This window comes from Echinops telfairi, unplaced genomic scaffold, assembly GCF_000313985.2.
Source record: "Echinops telfairi isolate 266 unplaced genomic scaffold, ASM31398v2 ScPeMD7_70;HRSCAF=299, whole genome shotgun sequence".
Taxonomy (NCBI): Eukaryota; Metazoa; Chordata; class Mammalia; order Afrosoricida; family Tenrecidae; genus Echinops; species Echinops telfairi.
The window spans coordinates 64,527,611-64,546,717 of record NW_022103968.1 but is presented as its reverse complement, the minus strand read 5'-3'; the positions used below and the strand labels follow the sequence as shown (position 1 = coordinate 64,546,717).

At 57.7% G+C, this 19,107-nt stretch overlaps 1 protein-coding gene across 2 annotated transcripts; it reads left to right on the top strand.

Annotated features, from left to right (window-relative positions):
* The first annotated feature begins 574 nt into the window (after positions 1-574).
* DNAJB12 (DnaJ heat shock protein family (Hsp40) member B12) lies at positions 575-18,373 on the top strand. 2 transcript variants are annotated; one of them, XM_004701155.4, is made up of 9 exons: positions 575-750; positions 9,420-9,585; positions 10,538-10,683; positions 12,152-12,337; positions 12,457-12,536; positions 13,409-13,518; positions 14,749-14,921; positions 15,460-15,557; positions 16,587-18,373. In XM_004701155.4, the coding sequence occupies exons 1-9, from the start codon at positions 618-620 to the stop codon at positions 16,614-16,616; spliced, it is 1,122 nt and encodes a 373-aa protein (XP_004701212.2). In that variant the 5' UTR covers positions 575-617; the 3' UTR covers positions 16,617-18,373. The 2 variants fall into 2 exon arrangements, with proteins under 2 accessions (XP_004701212.2, XP_045147466.1); XM_045291531.1 differs by having other exon boundaries at positions 576-750; positions 15,460-15,610.
* Positions 18,374-19,107: the final 734 nt, after the last annotated feature.

Below are 19,107 nucleotides of genomic sequence, written 5' to 3'. Positions count from 1 at the left end.
CACACACACACACACACAATGTACTCAAACCATCTGACTCTCCACACACACACAACGTATTCAAACCATCTGACTCTCTCTACACACACACACACACACACACACACACAATGTACTCAAACCATCTGACTCTCCACACACACACAACGTATTCAAACCATCTGACTCACTTTCTACACACACTATGTACTCAAACCAACCGCTGGATTCAGACTCATCGCACTCCATGGGGTTGCCGAGTGCGGATGTTTTGGTTCACGGTCCAGCGCTAAGCCGGCGCTTCCGGGTCCCTCAGCATACGCAAGAAGCATCTGAGTGAATAAATAAGTCTTTCATCTCAAGCGCGCGGTCACTGCGAACAAGGAAGCATGCTCATTCAGCCTTCTCGATCCCGGGCCTCGGGGCTCCCGGCCCGTCGACGTGCACCTTGAACGTGAACCATACGTCACTCTCTTATGAGACATACGGTAGCGCTTCCGCCCTCGCTCCGACCTCTCGGAGGGCGGGGCGGGGCCTCGTCATCACCCCGCGCCCGCCTGCCCCGCGACGCGCCGGCGGCTGGCGCAGCCCTTCGCTCGGCCGGCCTCCCCGCCCCGGCGCCGCGCTCTGGTTCCGCCATGGAATCCAACAAGGATGAAGCCGAGCGCTGTATTAGCATCGCCCTCAAGGCCATCCAGAGCAGCCAGCCAGACCGGGCGCTCCGCTTCCTGGAGAAGGCGCAGCGGCTGTACCCAACGCCACGGGTCCGCGGTGAGCGGGAGGGGCCGGAGCGGCCGAGGGCGGCTTTAGAACTGATGAGGGGAACACGGGAACGGACCGACGGGAGCAGTTGGAGGAGGGGGAGGGGAGGGGGAGCGAGGCGCGGCTACGCCTGCGCACTGGGGCGCGCAATGGCTGCTGGGAGGTGTAGTCTTTCTCCCACGTCTCTCCTGCATGCTGGACACTTCCTGACGGCGTCAGCCGGCAGTGCCTTCAGCACGTCAGCTCTGGCGTGCTTTCGGAACTGCTTGGGATTTAAAGCCCCCGAGAATGCCAAGCCCTTGCAAGGGAGCCAAGGAAAGGTTCATGGACATGAAGTAGAACTACGTTTCCCAAAGAGCCATTTGATGGCCCAGGGCCAGTTGTCGGCCTGAGAAATCGTATGCAGGCAGCCCCTGGGTTATGAACGCCCCACCGCCCAGCGAGTGTTAGATGAAGAATTCGAGGCACATAGAGTGGTTTGTAATAACCGGCGCTAGTGTGCACCAAAATTTTATTACTGTATTTTGCGAAAGATGTTTTTTGACTGTTTGGGGGTTGTTGTTTTTTTTTAAGTAATTTCTCAGAAGGTTCACTGTGTACAAAGAAAAACATTTGACTAACAGCTTAGATATAAATAGTACCCAACCTTTCTCACTTGTGTGCAAACTTGATCCAGAGACAGGCTTAGCAATGGAATTCCTTGGTGATTGCGAATTGTGGCCTTTAGAAGGAGAGGATGGCGCCTGACCGTCTCGCCCCTCACCTGAGAAGTCACCTCGGTAGCACCTTCACTTCCTTTCGGGGGCCCAGGAATCAACCTCCCCAAACCAACACCTGGTGTTCTGCCCCACGCGACCCACCCAGAAAGGTCCATCTTGCCAACAGCCCCTCACTTCTTCCTTGAACCTCATCTCCAGATTGTGAGATGTCACACAGGTGGCCTTGCTGGAGATGCTAGGCACAGCCAACCCCAGCCCAGCTTCTCCAGCGCCCGCCAGAGAGTCCCTTGGTGGCTGGACAGCACCAGGCTGCTTAGCGACCTTGAACTCCAAGCTTTCAAATCAGGGAGAGGAGAGGAGAGGAGGGGTTGTTTCTTCATTTCTTTAACTGAGTGTATAAAGACAGTTTTCTTAACACACGCCGGAGGGGCCAGAGAATGTGTCCCAAAGAGAGAGGGTCTTGTGCTTGCCATGACTGCTGAGTAAGCTGAGGAACGGAGCAGAAGACCCTCTTCCTTATCCCGACTCACCATGTGGCCTTTCTGAGCGTGGGTTTCCTCTGATGGAAAGTTAGAGGGTGGCGCAGAGACGATGAATAACAATAATAGGCACATGGCTTATCCGTTTAGAACGCTCTTTCACATGTGTTTTCTTCTGGGTCCTCTCAGAAGGCAGAGCAAAAGCGGTTATCTGCGTACAATACATAAGAGACATTTCAGCAGCTAGGGACTTGCCCATGATTTTAAAATATCTCACTGCCATCGAATAGATGGTGACTCATGGCGACCCTGTAAGACAGGGTAAAAATGTCCCTGTGGGTCCTGAAGACCAAGACTCACTTTACAGGAATGGAAAGCCTCATCCTTCCGACGGGTGGTTTGAACTGCTGACCTTTCCATTAGCAGCCCAACTCATAACCGGGTGGTTTGAACTGCTGACCTTTCCATTAGCAGCCCAACTCATAACCACAGTGCCACCAGGGCTCCTCCTGGCCAAGATGACACAGCTGGAAATTGGAAACTTATGTGACTCCACAAAGACCCCGCCCCCACCCCAGCACTGTGAGCTAGGCACTGGGTGAGGCTGTCTGTCCCCATAAAGATCGACAATCTCAGAAACTTGAAGGCGCAGTGCTGTTCTGCCCTAGAGGAGCCCCTGTGTACCAGAGTCACCTGAACGGCAGTGGGGTGGATCTTGGGTTTTGTGTATTAAATTGATGAGCTGGAATTGAAGCGCCTCAGCCAGTCTCCTCACCTCCTTGCCCACCTTAACCAGCAATGGCAGGAAAAGCACTCGCTGCAGTAGATGAGCAGCCTGGAGTGTTGGAGCTTTCCTCCCTCCTGGCTCTGCAGGTTGATCTTTGGCCTAATTCCCTCCTTTTGGGAATGTTTTTAGTGTGTACCTGCCAGGACTCCCAAGCAACCTGCGCAACAAGCTTCCATGTGAAGCAAGTCATGTTCTGTGGGAGAGGAGCCTGGTGGTGGGAGCCCTCCCGCTGTCAGAATTCTGCCTGGCTGCCGGAAGCTGCTGGGGGCCAGGAATAGGCACAGAGAAAAATGTGGTCTCATTTGGCTGTCTATGGCCCGAGGGAGTCCGTCTGTGGATCCAGGAGCTTGGATCAGCCTTCCTGGGGTTCAGGGGGGAAGTGTCAATTGCCTGTCTTTGTGCTGTCTGAAAGAATATGTGCCTTGTCCCTTGATCTGTAAACTTCACCTTGTACAATCGGCAGCCTTGCTCTTTGCTGATAAGGGCCTGGAGTCAGTCTGGGCCTGGGCCTGGGACATGATGCTTAAAGTGGTTGTCCGCCCTGGATGCAGTGCGTTTGAGCTCATTCCGGATGTCCCGTCGGTACAGCAGACTTTGGTTGAGCGGTTTTGTGTCACTGACAAAGTCCTCTGGTGCTGACTGAGATCGCAGGAGAGAGACAGTAGGTAAAAGGTGATCCCTTGCCTCCAAGAGTGTAGGTTCTAATGAAGTAGCTAAAGTTACAGAAAATAATAACATCTCAGGGCAGTGATGTTAACAGTGATGTGTCTACCATAATGAAGCACAGTGCTTGACGCCAAGGCCTTGTGGAGGGGCCTGAACAAGCCAGCCCTCGGCTCCCAGCCTCTGACTGTGAGGGTGGCGCCCCAGGAGATTGGGAGTAGTTTTCTGTGCGTTAAATTGCAGGCAGGGCCGGGGTGGGGGTGTGCAAGGCATGAAATGATGGTCGATTGCAGTGCAAGAGGCTCTGGGAGTAGGGTAAGAGGCAGCATTTCAACCAGGCTTTGGAGGACGCCCGAGACTTGCCGAAGGGCATCCTTGGAAGAGCTAGCAGGCCGCAAGTTCTGAGCGATTTGGAGGCAGTGGGGGCGGTCGTTTATAGAGAGGGTAAGGGCTGGAAAGTAGAATCCGGACTTTCCAGATGAGGGCTGACCAGGATAAGAGCCTTTTTATGTTATTCTGCAGTTAGAGACCCGTTGCCGCTTTGATTGGCGTCAGGCCCTCTGCCTGAAGAGTGTAGGTGTGAAAGGGAGGCAGGCCCCTCCAGGTGGGGCACTAGAGAGAGAGAGAGAGGCAGGCTGTGTGGAAGGATGGACAGGAGGTGCTACGCGTTTCTGTGCGTGGGGAGCTGAGCTAGTGCAAGAAGAGGATGTGGGGTGAGCTGGGTGGGGTGAGCTGGGCAGGGTTGGCAGTGCCCGGGGGACTGGCCCGAGGAGCTATCAGGCTAGTGCTCAGGAGGGCTCCAGGTTCCAGGCGGAAGTGCTGCCATCAGCGAGGGAGACCTGTGGGACCTTAGACAATGGAGGCAACAGGGTGAGGCGGAGCAAGAAGAGATGAACGTGGCCAGCAGCCCGGGGAGGAGAGGCGAGGAGGCGTGGCAGCACCCACAGGAGTTACAAAGCCACAGGGGAAAGGACCAAGGTGAGGCGTAGGGTCATCGCTGTCCCTCACCAAACACTGTCAACAAGTAGGCAGGCAGCCTGGTGGTGTGGTAGATGATGCATTGGGCTGCTCACCGCAAGGTTGATGGTTCAGAACCCCCATCGAAAGATTACCATCTGGGAAACACCCAGGACAGTTGCACTGGGCTCCGTAGGGCTGGAATGGGCTCAGTGGCGAACGCTGTAGGAGTTGGAGCTGCGGAGAGGGAGGGCTTGTGTGAGTGGGTGAGCCAGACCTCGGTGGGCTGAGAAAAGAATACTGAACCGGCCCTGTATAACAAAGACCCACTGCTGGCCCTCCACCCTTGTGGATGTCGCCAACGTAGCAGCTCTCAGACATAGCCTTCCCATCTCAGGGCTTCTCTGCCAGCATTGCAGTTTGTAAAAAGACCAAACTGGTTCCTGTCAGGTTGGCCTCAACCCATAGCCACCCGTAAAGGTTTCCAAGGCTGGAAGTTTGATGGACGCTGACTGCCATGTTTTCTCTCAAGGAGCGCCTGGGGTGGGGGAGAGGGGGGTCAGACCACCAACCTTTTGCTTAGCAACCAAATCATGTGTCACCAGGGCACCTTTCCGGCCCTGGGTCAAACGCAGATCCGTGAGAGGTTCAGTGGTGAATTCTCAGAGAGGTATTATTCCCGGGTCTTTCTCCCAAGTCTGTGTGAGTCTGCACACCCCACGGAAGCTTCCCTGCCAGCAGGAGCCTGCTGCTATTTGAAGTGCTGGTAGCAGTTTCTAGTGCCCTAGCAACACTCCGGCCACCGCAGTGTGACCAACTGACCCACGGAGTCTGAAGCCTAGAGGACGCTTCTGGTAGATGTGGTAAACGGGAGGACAGTGATGACCAGAGGGCGCGACGGATAGGAGAGAGCTCGCGTGCGCAGTGAAGAGAAGCGGGCAGGCAGATCAGGAGGCTGCGCGGAAGGCGGGCTGGAGAGAAGCGGAGGGACCGAGCGGGCGGGGCCAGACACCCTGGGAGGCTCAGCCTGGAAGGGTGGAGAAACATCCCAAAGTGGCCTTCTCCGTGGAGAAGGGGAGGCATGAGGATGGGGCAGTTGCTGGGGGGACCAGTAGCCAGGCTTTCTGCTGGGGGGTCACAGAACAGGAGTGGAGCCAGTCAGCCCTTTTCTGGGAGTTTCTATCCAAGACTTTGTACCTGGTAGCCTTTGGCTTTGCCTGAGGCCAAGGAATGATGAAAGGAGAGGCCAGGCTTTCCAAAGAATTTCTGCAAGCCTGTTTCCCCAGTGTACAAAGGGAGGTTGCCTGACATTTTATGAAATGGTAGGCCCTGGCATGCAGGCGGGAGAGGGAAGGCCATGCAGGGGTTGGGGAGCGGGCTGCGAGGAGTCTCAGCATCGTTTCAGAGTGAGATGTCTGGCACTGGCGAGGGCGGAGGCTCCGCTCATTTCATCTCAAGCTGAACCAAAGGACAAGTTCAACCCTTAGGTTGCAATATTAATGGGTTCTGTGGGCAAAATAGTGGATGGTGCCAAAGCCAACCCAAACTCACTGCCGTGGAGTTGATGCCAACTCCCGGAAGGGTAGCACTGCCCCTGTGGGTTTCCAAGACCGAAACTCGTTACGGGAGTAGAAAGCGCAGTCTTGCTCCCAAGGAGTGGCAGGTGGTAATTACTACGCCACCAGGGCGTAGTGTCGCTCGACAGGGCCCCCATTCGTCATCAAAGGAGCGGGCACTGCCTGTCTCCAGTCCCAGGCTCACCCCCTGCGGCGCCTTTCTGGCTTCCTCTGAGCACCGGGGCCCACCGGGAGCGTGCAGTCAATCACAGGTTGCCCCGACAATAGCTTCAGGAGCATTTCCCACTTGCACCTCTGAACCGGATGCCACAGAGCCTCCTCTGATTGAGGCACCTGGGAGAGAGGAGGAGGGTGGCCAAGTTTTCAGAGGTCTGACCCGTTCACCATGTGTGCTCCTGGGCACCTCAGCCCTTTGACAGCAGCTGTCGACCCCACCCTTACAAGGAGGTGCAGTGATGCCAAGAGAAGCCAGTCACTTGTCCGGGTTCTTCTGCTGGCCCATGGCAGAGCGCACAGCAAAGCCCCGTGCATTGCCTGTGGAAATGCTCACCATCTGCCCAGGCTGCCCTCTCCCCCCGCCTCGGCCTCTTCCGCAGGCTGCCCCTCTTTCTTTTTATGACTTTCTTTCCTTTTTCACATTGGAAATGAATGCGATGTCCCAGAAGACTTCAAATGCATGTCAGTTTTATTTTTCCGCCAACTCAGACCAGTATTTAGATCCAAGGAGTAGGAATCCGGAGACTTTGTTGATTTTGGGTTTTGTTTTGTTTTGTTTCTTTTAGGGGAGAGCATGTAAGCCTTCGCTCTTGCTTGTTTGTTTGTTTTGTTTTTTAAATAGGCGTATTCTATAGTTACACAGCCCGTGTCCACAAAGGAAATCGGTAGTAATTGCTCATTGAACTCCCCAAGACCTGCTCGCTGTACGAGGAGCCCTGGCGGCTGAGGGGGTTCTGCGTCGGGCTGCTAATTGAAAGCCCCTGGTAAAGACCACCGGCAGCTCTGAGGAGACAGATGAGGCTTTCTGTTCCGGGGCACAGTTACCGTCTCAGAAACCCAGGGCCAGTTCTGCCTCGCCCTATAGGGTCACTGTGAGCTGGAACCAACTGGATAGCGAGTGAGCGTGGTGTTGAGTTTGGCTTACTTACTGAGAAGCACCTGCAGAGACAAGCGGCCGCTGTGTCCAGGCCAAGCCTCTTCTGCTACAGCCCCCGGCTCGTGTGCGACAGTTCCTCCCTACCAGGTGGCCTGGAAAGGATGAGCCTGTGCCCTTCCTGCTGCTCACACCTGTGTTCGATCTCATGCATCAAAGCCAGCCCTGTGTCCTGGCCAGGGCGTTAGATGGCAAAGCTAGCTGCCCCTCTTGGCGGCGGGGATCGCCTAGGCTGCTTTGGGCAAGCAGCAACAGTGGTCAGATGCCTGGGTGCTGGGGCTGCTGTGTGCACAGCCCCTGTCGCTGGACACAGATGACAGCGAGAGCGGCGTTGAACACCGGCTTTGGCATACCCTCACTGTCTCCTCAATCAGGCAGTGGGGTTTACACCTCAGGGAACCTGCTCAGAGATGGCAGCTAACTTGCCAAAGGTCACACAGCTAGGAAGGAACATCACCTACTCTTTTCATATTGCCTCTTGGTCCCTGGCCACGAGAGTCAGGGTGAGGTCAGCACATCTCACAGGCCTGGTGGCTGCAGCAGAGACCTGCATGCCAACAACCAGATGGCTCTCATTTCTAACTCCTGTAGGGACCCTCTGGTGCCGGTACATCCATGGGTCTCTCTGCGGTGTAGGGAAAGGGGGTGTGTATAGCCTTAGGAGTCTTTACAGAGTAGGGATGTTAAAGTGGCAAACTCCATGTAACTGAATGAGACGCTTCCAGAATCTGCCCTGAAAGGTTCTGGAGTGAGCCCCTGTGGCTCCTGTATGCCTGTGGCAAGTGGGTGGCTGGTCCAGTTGTCCTTAGGGAATCCCAGGCGCAACCGCAACCACTAGGCTTCCAGAGAAACTGCAGCGGACAACTTGTGGGAAAGACAGAGCAAGCAGCTCCGCTGGCTCCTCTCCGTCTTCACTGCACCTGGCTCCTTGTCCGTTGGGGCAGCCTGAAGTCTCATGGTGTACAGTGTGGAGGTCGTGACTTCCTGAGCCTTGATGCCCCCGGCTCCCGCCCCTGCCCGCCACCACCACCACCACCTGCACCCCTGCTCGTCCGCCCCCATACAGCCTGCTGCCGGCAGACCCCATACCCAGGCCAAGTTACAGCATCAGCAGCTCAGTGCACCTGTAAATGACCTCACTTCATCCTCATCCGCCGTCGTGTCATGAGGACGCGGAGGTTGCCAAGGCCAACCTCAAGAAGGAGCAGAGCTGAAGTTGGACCCTGACAATATCTGAACTTGCCTTTTGTACTTGTAATGGCCAGGCCGAGAGGAGGGGTCCAGGATCTAGAGAGAGTGAAGGGCAGGGCCCTGGAGCTGCACCTCCAGGGGTTCACCTGACAGCGAGGCCACATCCCAGCCGAACAGCTGGGGCCATGCAGCTTCTCCCTCCTGATGATGGGGGTGGCTGCAGAATCCGGGCCTCACACCTGTGGGAAGGCCCGACGGGCTGCTCACATACTTGGTGGGCGCTCAGGAGGGACAAGCCGCCTGATGCTTGCCCCTCTCCTGCACTTGCCCTTCCGGGCTTCCTTCCTCCCTCCCTCTGCTGGGCGAGCTGAGCTCCCAGCTCCTTGCTGGAGTGTCATGCCCTGAGCCCTGTGCTCTGCTCCCAGCGAGCTCGGCGCGGGCCTCTGGAGTGAAACCCAGACCCCAGATGTGTAAGAGAAGGTGTCTGGCCCCAGGGCAGACCTTGAGCTCAGCAGGGGACAAGTGCGAGGGGTCTTCATCCTCAGCAGAGGCACCCTGGGTCCCTTCAGGGACCCCGAGGCCTGGCTTCCTGGGAACCTGCCAAGCAAGGGCTTTGGGTTTTGTCCCAGGGCACTGCACCCCAAGCCTGACCAAAGATGTATGAACACTGGTTTTGTGCCTGGAGTAAACGGAGGCAGGAGGCTTCCTGCCAGAGATGGGGGCCCTTCCTCCCGGAGCCAGCGGGAACCTAGGAGCTGAAAAACTGGCCCTGCCCAGAGTGACGGCTCCCCCTGTCAAGTTTTTGGACGTGGCCAATCTTTGAGATGTAAAAATAGCAGGCCAGAACCCAGCGGGTTTTTCCTGAGCCTCACTCCATCCCTCACCCTCTGGGGCAGATGGATACCCAGCTCCCCATCCTGGCTCAGCAGAGGCCTCCGCAGCCGTCCCATCAGCCAGTGCCTGCTGGACCAGACACTGCTGTGAAGCAGAACGCAGCGTGCTTGGGCTGCCCCCCCACACACACACACACACACTGCTGGGGGGTTAGAGGTGTGAAGGGTTAGTGGTGTGTGCAAGAGTGGAGTGGAGTGGTGGCGGCATCGTGGCCGGGGGCTTTCAGGAGCCGAGCCCTGACCGTTTCCTCTCCTTGCCCAGCTCTGATGGAGTCCCTCAACCAGAAGCCCCAGCCCACGGACACGGCCCAGGCCCAGGCCCCCCACAGGAAAGTCAGTGAGGCGGATGCTCCCTCTGCCAACGGGGAGGCCGGCGGAGGAGAGTGCACCAAAGGCTACACTGCAGAACAGGTCACCGCCGTCAAAAGGTAGGGAGCCGGGAGGGGCAGCCCATCTGTCACTGCCTGCATGCGTCTGGACTTGGGGGCCCACCACGGCAGACAGAAGAGGTCCAAGCGGTCTGGGTTCCCATGCGCATGCTTTGTTTCCCATAAGACTCTGGGGTGCAGTGTCAGATACGAGGACATCCGGAGGCCTGCTGGCTGCTCTGCCTCCAGACACGGTGCTGTGTGTCAGCCGGAGATGGAGCCTTCGTCCTGCCACACCCCCCCCAACAAAGACCCTTTCAGTCCAGAGCCAGGGTGGGTGGGTGGGGGAGGAGCAGAGCTCTCCTGAAGTTGTGGGGGGGCCTGAGGGAACAGCAAGTCGCAGACCCAGCTTCCTCAGGGTAATCCTCACTGCCCGCGGCTTCCAGAGAGGGCGCCACCAGCATGCCCCAGGCCTCTGGCTGTCCTGCGCCCAATGGCTGGGGCCCCGCTGTGTTCCTCTCCTCTGCGCCAAGGCAATAGGAACTGACGAGAGGGGGCTTAGGGAGCCCTGGGAAAGGCCCAGGAGGTGGAAATGAGGCTTGCCCGGAGCCTCTTCAGAGTCCTGGGGTTGGGCAGTTCAGTGCCTGCCATTTCTGGCCTCTGTTACCCTTAAGCTGGATGTCAGATGGCCTGGGGAGAGAAAGAGGGAGCCCGTGGGTCCCAGTCCCCCTTGAGACACTGGCACTCTGTCTCAGATGTCATCCAGGAGGGCACTGTGGGCAGCGGCAGGAGTCATGTGAAACAGCAGCTGCCTTCTGAGACCCTGAAGGTGTCCTTGATGTTCCCCTGGGGCTCTGCACCGTAGTGGTAGGACCCCCCAGGTCAGACAGCAATGCCCTGCAGCCCCTCACGGCCACTCAGCGTGTGTGCCCTGTGCTGTCCTTACCCTCGTTGCCTGTGACAGGCCTCTGGGCCCCGGTGAAGGACCCCCTCCCGCTCCTCCCCTGTCCAGGGTGAAGCAGTGTAAAGACTACTACGAGATCCTGGGGGTGACCAGAGAGGCTTCGGATGAAGACCTGAAAAAGGCCTACCGCAAACTGGCCCTCAAATTCCACCCAGACAAGAACCACGCGCCCGGGGCCACAGAGGCTTTCAAAGGTGAGTCACTCCAGGGCTCTGTCTTGTCTTTGGGCCAAGACGGCTTCCTCAGGAAGTGGGGAGCAGAAGGAAGTGGTCCCAGGGGTGCAGAAATTCCCCGGGCAGGCTCTGTGTGAGCTCAGACTGTCCCTCCTCGATGGGCTGTCCCCACCGCTGAGCAGTAACGACCAGAATCAGCCCCTGCTTCGCCTGTTTGCAGCCTGTGCTGAGGGTAGCCCCAGGGCAGGCCCTGCGGCCAGGTTGCCTCCCAACCAGCTTCTCCCCTGCCCTCCTCCCCACGTAACCTGAGCGCACACACGTGCTCAGCCAGTTGAGGCTGCAGGAGGAGCGTGGCAGCCCTGGTCTTGGGCCTGACGGTTCTGGGGTGGCTGGACTCAGCAAGGCTTTCCACGAAGGTGTGGCCTCGCTGCCCAGCTAGAAGCCAGCCTCTCCCCAGGCCCTTCTCCCTTTGCTCACCCTCCTGTGTTCCCCTGGGGCCTTGAAGGGAGAGCAGCCCCCACCTGGCTGAGCAGTGTACTGTGCAGGACAGGCTCAGGGCCACAGGCCCGTGGGGCTAGTCTGAGGCAGGGGCTACTGCCTGGTGTGTGGTCTCCAAGGGCCCTTCCCCAAGAGCTCCATTCTGGGTGCCTGGTAGCCAGCCCTGAGGGAGAGGGGGATGGGAGAGGGAAGGTAGCCACAGCGACGCTTCTTTCCCCAGCCCTGGCCCCGCCTGCAGTCTGCCCTTGTGCTGGCAGGCTTTGAGAGGGCAGGTGTGGCCTTCGGGACTTGTCCAGATGGGAGAAGGCAGTGGTTCTGTGCAAGGCCATAGTTCCAATCCACCTGAGATGGTGGGCAACTGGGGTGGGGGGGTGGCGGGGAGGACCAGAAGACTGAGGAGGAGCCAGAGGTGAGGTCAGTAGTGCACACTGGTGGACAGGCCCCTGTCAAGCAGAGGGGTACCAGCTGGGCCTGGACACATGACCAACCGTGGAGAGGCCGTGACTAGTAGCTAGAGGTGCGGCTGCCAGGGTGAGAACCAGGATGTTCTCTGGTTTCCATGAACCTCTGTCTCTGCCCTGTGTCACCTGATTGGTTGCCCCCAGCCCCATGGGCATCTCAGAGGAGAGGAGAGAAACAGGGCTGCGGTGGTTTCTTGCCTTCGTCAGAGGGCTGGGATTCCTGGCCTCAGCAAATGGAGAAGGCTGGCTCTCGGGAGTACTTGAGCTGCGCCATCAGAGGGGCCTCCACGCAGAAGAGGCTTGACCAGCCCAAGGAGCCGTGGTGCTGGCGTCCCCCGATGGGGCCGCCTGCCTCACAGAGGGGTCTTTCTGCATTCCCCCGCCCCGTACCCGCCTGACCACCAAGGCAGCTAGCTTCCCACTGGTCCCAGCATCCTGCTTCCTACATCACTGAGTACTCAGATCAAGTGCCCGCCCGTTCTGGGAGCAGCCCTGGCAGCCTCAGGCCTAAAGGAACGCCTCCTTTCCAGCCATTGGCACAGCTTATGCGGTCCTTAGCAACCCCGAGAAAAAGAAGCAATATGACCAGTTTGGTGATGACAAAACCCAGGCGGCACGGCACGGCCATGGGCACGGGGACTTCCATCGCACCTTTGAGGCCGACATCTCTCCTGAAGACCTGTTCAACATGTTCTTTGGCGGTGGCTTCCCCTCTAGTAAGTGCCCCCACACTCCCCACTGGGTGATGGAGGGCAGCAGGGGGTGGGGGTGGGGGTTGGCGGCAGACACCTGTCTCTCCCTTCCCAGCTCCTGATTTAGGCTCTCTGACCCCCAGGTAACGTCCATGTCTACAGCAACGGCCGCATGCGCTACACCTACCAGCAAAGGCAGGAGCGCAGGGAGAACCAGGGTGACGTGAGTGAGGAGGAGGTTTGTGGGAGGGAGTGACGCGCCACGCTGGCAGCCCTGGGACCAGCAGTGCCCTCTGGCCCTCAGCTAAGGAGCTATCTGGCCGCCTTGCCCTTCTGCTGAGGGACACCAGAGGGCGCCACACTCCACGTGTCTGAGCGAGTGGGAGCTTGCTGGCTCCTTGGGGACCTGCAGACAGTCCCGTTCATAGGGCCAGAGTGACGTTTTCCAACCAACAGGTGGACCTACAGCAATGGAAAGTGAACGTCATGAGAGATCTGCAGAGGACGGCAGCTAGGGACTAATTCTCGTGCTTTCCAGCACGCGTCAAAAGCGTGTACGAAAGCACTAACAGGCCAGGGCTTCACACGCACGCCTCTGCGTACCTCACACCGACACCAGGCAGCCGGCCGAATGGCCATGCTAGGCACTGTAGTAGGACACTGACAGGCAGGCAGACAGGCTCCAGCAATGTGGCCTTCTGTGTTTGTTTTTTCATTTGTAAATGCTAACTACAGAAAATATTTTCTTTAATCCCAAATTCCCACACAGTGAATACATGTGTGCATTTTAATTCCTAGTATTCTCCTTGGACATTTAAAAACATCATGTATTCTCACGGCTCAGAATGCAACCCTGTCCCTTAGAGGCAGCCCCTGTTTCCCCTCAGTCACTGTGTGTGGGTGCCCCTTCCTTCCTTCAGGGAACGCGGGCTGCCTCTGTGTTTCTTTCCTGAGAAGCTGGCAGGTGGAGGAGCTTCTGTGGTCACGGGATCGGCTTGGGGTGGGAGAATGTGGTGGTGGTACAGTACTGGGGGAGCTGGTGGCAGTCTGGCCAGGGCTCGGTCCGGCTGGGTGATGGTTGGCTCTTCCCTCCAGGGCGGCCTAGGGGTGTTTGTCCAACTGATGCCCATCCTCATCCTGATCCTCGTGTCAGCTCTCAGCCAGCTCATGGTCTCCAGTCCCCCCTACAGTCTGAGCCTGCGGCCGTGAGTACCCACAGCGGAGGGTAGGCTGGGCGGTGGGTAGACAGGAGCCCGTGGGAGGGGCCTCGCCACAAATCCTGATCCGGCAGGCTTGTGATTTGAACGCAGGAAGCATGCTTTCCCAGCTGAGTGGAGGAGTCTGAATCTTTTGGGATTGTCATCCCCTAGGAAAATGCAGGAAACACTGCGGGCCCTTTCCCTAGAGCAGTGCGCACATACACTCCTTGGCTTCCCCATACCCCAGCCCCCAGATCCTGAGAGAAGACTGGCTTGGAAGTCCCTGTCCGAGACTACAACATAGGCCCTGGCTGTGTGATTCTGGACAAGTGACTTAGCTTCTCGGGGCCTTGGTTTCTTTGTCTCTCAAACACGAATAATAGCTACGACTTGGCTTGTGAAAATTAATGACAAGTCATGCATGAAATACCTGGCTCTTGAGAAAACGGAAGGTTTGTTGTGGGAACACATGCTCTCGACTCAGTAGTGAACTCAGGCAAGTGATCTGCCGATTTAGGACTCCCATGTGGACCCCTCCCTGATATCCAGCACCTGCTTGGCTCCTCTCTGTAGGAGCCTCTTGTGTGATCTCTGGGGTGATGGCAGGGTTTGGGGAGTTTGGGTTTGGCAGGATCACTCTCAGCCACCAGGGGGCAGGATTGGTCCATTAGCCCCACCCCACCCTCTACTGGCTGCTGGTCACCGGACACCAGCCCTTTTTTCTGCAGCTGCACAGGGGAGAGGAACGGAGAGCGAGGAGGCAGTGATAGTTTCTTTGGGGTGAGCAGAGTGTCTTGGTGCTGAGGCTCAGTGCCTGCCACCAGCACTGGACAGTAAAAGCCAAGTTCTGGGAGCATACAACTTCTAAAGACCTTCCTTGTCCTTTTGTTCCGAAGGCCCTGGAAGTCTGCATGGGCAGGCAGCCTCGGCAGCTGTTGGCTTAGGGGACAAATGAGTTCATATGACACAGCTGGTCAGATGTAGAACCAAACATGCTCCCGAGTCGTTGTCCCCCCTCTGCCCCCCGATTCCCAGCCTGAGCCCCCTGGGTCAGCGGTCTGGGTTACAGAGAGCCAGAGAGAAGGGTTGCCATTGTCTCAGCCGACTAGAGGAGAGACCCTTGAGCTTTTCTGCAGACCCTCACCCTAGGCCCTGGGTGTGTTCCTGCTCTAAACGAGGTGGGATGTACTGCTGTGTGGCCTGGGCCCACTGTATGCCTGCTCTACTCCTGGCCAGGTCGGTGGGTCACGTCCATCGGCGAGTCACTGACCACCTGAGCGTCGTCTACTACGTGGCTGACACTTTCTCCAAAGAGTACACGGGCTCCAGCCTCAAAACTGTTGAACGGAACGTGGAGGATGATTATATCGCCAACCTCCGCAACAACTGTTGGAAGGAGAAGCAGCAGAGTGAGTGGGGTGGCGAGGAGGAGGAGGGCCTGCAGAGCGGGGGCAGGGGGCTTGCGCAGACGGTGGTGGGCCCAGGATCCGCTCGTGCACTTCCCCGGAGCCCCGTCTCCCAGGTCCACACAGATTGCCCTCGTTTGGGCTGCCTGAGGTGAGTGAGGCTGTGCAGACTGCCTGGAGCTGGTCCCCTGGGCATCCGGGATCGAGCTCACACTGACACGCAGGCTTAATTGGCCCAGCCTCTCCTTGTTAGAAAAAACAATTCCTTAACACTCATTTACCTACCCACCCAGGAATGACAAACTTTTCTACTAAAGCTTATACTACAGATAAAGTGCAGGTAACTGTTTTGCAGTCTCCCTGGATTGGCCCAGCACGCCCCAGGGGGCGATATCACCCACTTTGGAAGACACTGGTCTTTGCCCTCCAGGGTCTTCCTTTATGGGAGACCAGCTTTGCCTAGGCTCCTGGGCCTGGGCCCGCTTTTCCCCACTGCCTTCCCAGCAGCCTGTCTGACCCTGCCTCCGTCATTGCTTTGCAGAGGAAGGCTTGCTGTACCGGGCCCGATACTTCGGCGACACAGATATGTACCACAAAGCACAGAAGATGGGCACCCCGAGCTGTAGCCGCCTGTCAGAGGTGCAGGCCTCCCTGCATGGATAGTCCTGGCCAGCCACACCACCACGGGCCAAGTAGGAGTCCGGGCCTCCTCTGCCCTGCAGCGCCCGGCAGCTCGGTGGGGGTGGGGATGGGGGTGGGGAAGTGTTGAGGAAGCCTGGTGATCATGGCACAGACTCTCCTTGCCCCGAGTCTGACCCCAGTCTCAGAGATGGGCAACTCCAGGCCTACTTGGAAATTGTTCAGCCTTCTGGTGGTCCCCAAGCCCGCCCACCCTCCTCCCTGACTGAGGCTGCAGGTGCCAAGGAGCCAGGCAGAAGGAGGGGTCCATGGCTGTGGCTGAGACCTCAGGGTTCCTCTCTGTCCCTCACGTCATCAGTGGCTGTGCCCTGCTGTTGAAGCCACCAAATATTACTGAACCCAAGATAGTGCCCACACCTGGGAGAACCATGGGGTAGCAGCTGGGCAAGAGCCTTCCACTTCCTCCATCCGCCCAGGCAGTGGGAACTAGGCAGGGTGGGAACCAACCATGCTGAGGCACTGCGCCCGCCAGCTTCCCCTCTGGTGGCGCTGGAGCACTGCATGCCCGCAGCACCTGGCAGCCTGGAAGCCACAGGCGTCCGCCCCCACCCAAGCATTTTGCCTGTGGTCTGAGGAAGGGAACAGAAGGTTACAAGTTCACAGTTGATGCCAAGCTGCTCAGTTCATTGGGGAGAGAAAAAAAACTAAAGTTTCTGGTAGCCTGGTAACAACCTCCTCCCCACTCCACGTGGGTGGTGGGCTTGGTTCCCAGTGTTTGCCAGAGGGGTCAACCGGGACCAAGGCCAGAGGAGTGTGGGCAGAGTCCAGAAGTTTCTTCTCCTTCCTGGGACCCTGCCCATCTCCTGCCTGAGCCCTCTGGGCGCAGCTTCACCCCAGACTCCATGCTGGGGGCCATATGTTGGCACTCCAGGAGGAGGGCTGGGGCGGGCAGGGCGGGAGCAGTTCTGCCCGTGTGAGCTGAAACAGGGCCCTGCAACTGTTGGCTAACCGTCTCCCTCTCCTCCCCAGACTATGAAATCCCTGGAGAATGTTTGGTGACATGCACTGAGCCAAGGTGATACACTGTATATTTAAGGAAAAACGTAAAAAGAAAAAGAATTAAAGTGGAATCGGAGGCCGAACACCGCACACCTGCCCCTCTCTCGTCCAGTAACTGCAGGCTGCTTTTAGGACAGCCAGGAAGGCCTACCAAGGCTGCAGCCCTCCCTCCCAAGGCTGGCAGGGCCCCAGCTCCATGCTCTCCTAGGACACAGAAACCATGGCAACAGAAAGTAGAATGTAAAACTTGGCGGCAATTGTCATTGGAGGGAAGGGCTGGACTGGGCTGGGCTGGGGGAAGGGGTGCCCGCTGTCTGCCTTCCCCCTCCCAGGAGTCCCTGTCACCTCTGGTAGAAGCCAGCCTGAGGTGGCGTTGGCCAAGATAGAGACGAGGAAGGGACCTTTGCTGAGAATGTAATTTATAGATGCATGTGTATGTATATATATATCTATTTATATGTAAATACACATATATAAAAAGATATATATATGTATAGTCTACTTTTAAAACTGCAGGGATTTGCTTGTTTAGTAGATTGCTTTCCTGTTGTGAAAGTGAGGCCTCTTTGGGAAAGGCAGCTTGGTCCTTCAAAGCCTCCTTTAGCCATAGGGGAGAGCGCAGGAGAAGTCTGGGCACACACGACGGCTCCCTAGCCCTGGCAGGCCTGCTCTCCGAGGCAGCAGTAATCATGACAGTGTAAATTAAGCAGAAGCCTGGAAGGCAGCAGTGCAGGCAGCCAGTGGGTCAGAGTTGGGTCCTGGTAGAGGCCGCAGGAAGGGCCTGCCTGGGCTGAGACCACCGGCCTCCGCCTGCCTCTCCCCTTGGACAAGCTCAGGTAGGCTCTTTGCCTGGTTCCCAAGAGCCCGGCCAGCCTGTCAGCAGAGCACAGGAGGCTTGGGAGAGGGAGACCAGGTTCTGCCCGGCAATATCCTCTCCCCCGCCCCCCTCAGTCCTCGGTGGGTTTTGCCTTACAGGTACTCCAGGCACAGAGTCATGGGACCACTGGTTTGTCCCACTCTGTACCAAGGGCCCCAGAGGGCATCCTCCCGAGACCCTGGGCCTTGGCCCTCCTCCTTCCTGAAGAAAGGCAGTGCCTGGGGTACCCAGGGGGTCTTTGCCCCCACGGATCTGGTGTCCTGCACCTCTCTTGCCCTTTGGACAAAGGCTGTACTTGGATCAGAATGGTTTTCTTAATCTTGCCTTCAAATAAGGATTTTTCTCAAAACAGCAGTTGCTGCCAGGGGAAGTGGGAGCCATTTTGTGTTTCCCCACCATCGATACGGGGCCTTTTGAAGTTAACGTTATCCCAACTTCGCCCGGCAGGTGGAATGCCACTGAGCCTGCCGTCTTCTAAAGCCTTACTCGCGAGCTGCCAGCCGGGAGGGGACAGCCGTCCCCTCTCAGTTCTCTAGGCTGTTTTCCCCCCTTTACCTCCCCCAGTAAATGAGGGTTCTTGATGGGAAAGGAAGCTGGGGAGGAAATGTCAAGTCGGTATTTTCTAAACAAGGTCCTGCCCTGTGCTGCAGCAGCCACCCTGGCCCTGTGAGCAGATAAGAACTGGACAGGGGCTCGAGTGTCACCCACGGAGGCCTTGGCGCTCTGCCCCCGGCCCGACCGTCCAGTCTGGGTCAGCGTCCCGAGACGGGCTGAGCCACGTGCAATAAGAACATAGATCCCACCGGATCCCCTGAAAAGCTGTAATTCTTGAATTAGAATTCTACAATTGTACATCTATAAATACATGTTTATTATGTGACTGGCCGTGGTGGGTCTGCGTGGAGCAGGGGGGCCTGGAGTGGGGGTGCACGAGCACCTGCTGCTGGGCCAGAGGAGGTTTGGGTGACAAGTCACTGGCCTCTGGTGTTCTTCCAGGGCTGGCTTCCTCCAGGCAGAGGGGACAGGGATTCCTGACCACCACTGCCAGCCTCTGCTTGCCCTGCCCCTCCCCCTCCATCGGAGCTTGGCTGTAAGGTGATGCAGAACCCCACCCCACAGGGTGCAGGTGGGGACTCACAGGGGAGATGTTTCTTTTCCTCCCCTGCCCCAGGTCGGAGAAGGTAACATGGTAGCAGCCCGAGCAAGCAGGGCTTCCTTGAACGGATGGGCAGATCTGCCTGCCGCCCAGAGACAGCCCGGCAGCCCTGACTGGCTGGCCGAGGCCCCTCCTGCCGGCGCGCCAGCCAAAGACAGGCGGGCTGCCCAGTGGTGCCACCGCAGCCTGGGAGCTCATTGGCTGCCCTGTCCCCAGTCACCTCAGCCTGCCCTGGTCCAGCTAGGGGGCGGGGCAGCAAGCTGACACTTGTTAGCTGCAGTTAGTTGGCATAGGCATTACCGGCCAACCCCTATCACCGCACCCTGCCCTCTGCACAAGAGGGGGAGCCCGGAGGCGTGGGACAGACTGCAGCAAAAGAGACTTCAACTAGTACTGCCACTCGCCTACCCACGCTGCCAGAGGGCGACCTGCCAGCCTAGCTCCCCACATGCTGCTGC

What these genes read in the sequence shown, in the direction of transcription:
- DNAJB12 (XM_004701155.4), top strand. Translation starts at nt 618, where the DNA reads ATGGAATCCAACAAGGATGAAGCCGAGCGCTGTATTAGCATCGCCCTC. An exon ending in CCCAACGCCACGGGTCCGCG is followed by an intron (nt 751 to 9,419) that starts GTGAGCGGGAGG and finishes CTCCTTGCCCAG; the next exon opens with CTCTGATGGAGTCCCTCAAC. An exon ending in TGGCGGTGGCTTCCCCTCTA is followed by an intron (nt 12,338 to 12,456) that starts GTAAGTGCCCCC and finishes TCTGACCCCCAG; the next exon opens with GTAACGTCCATGTCTACAGC.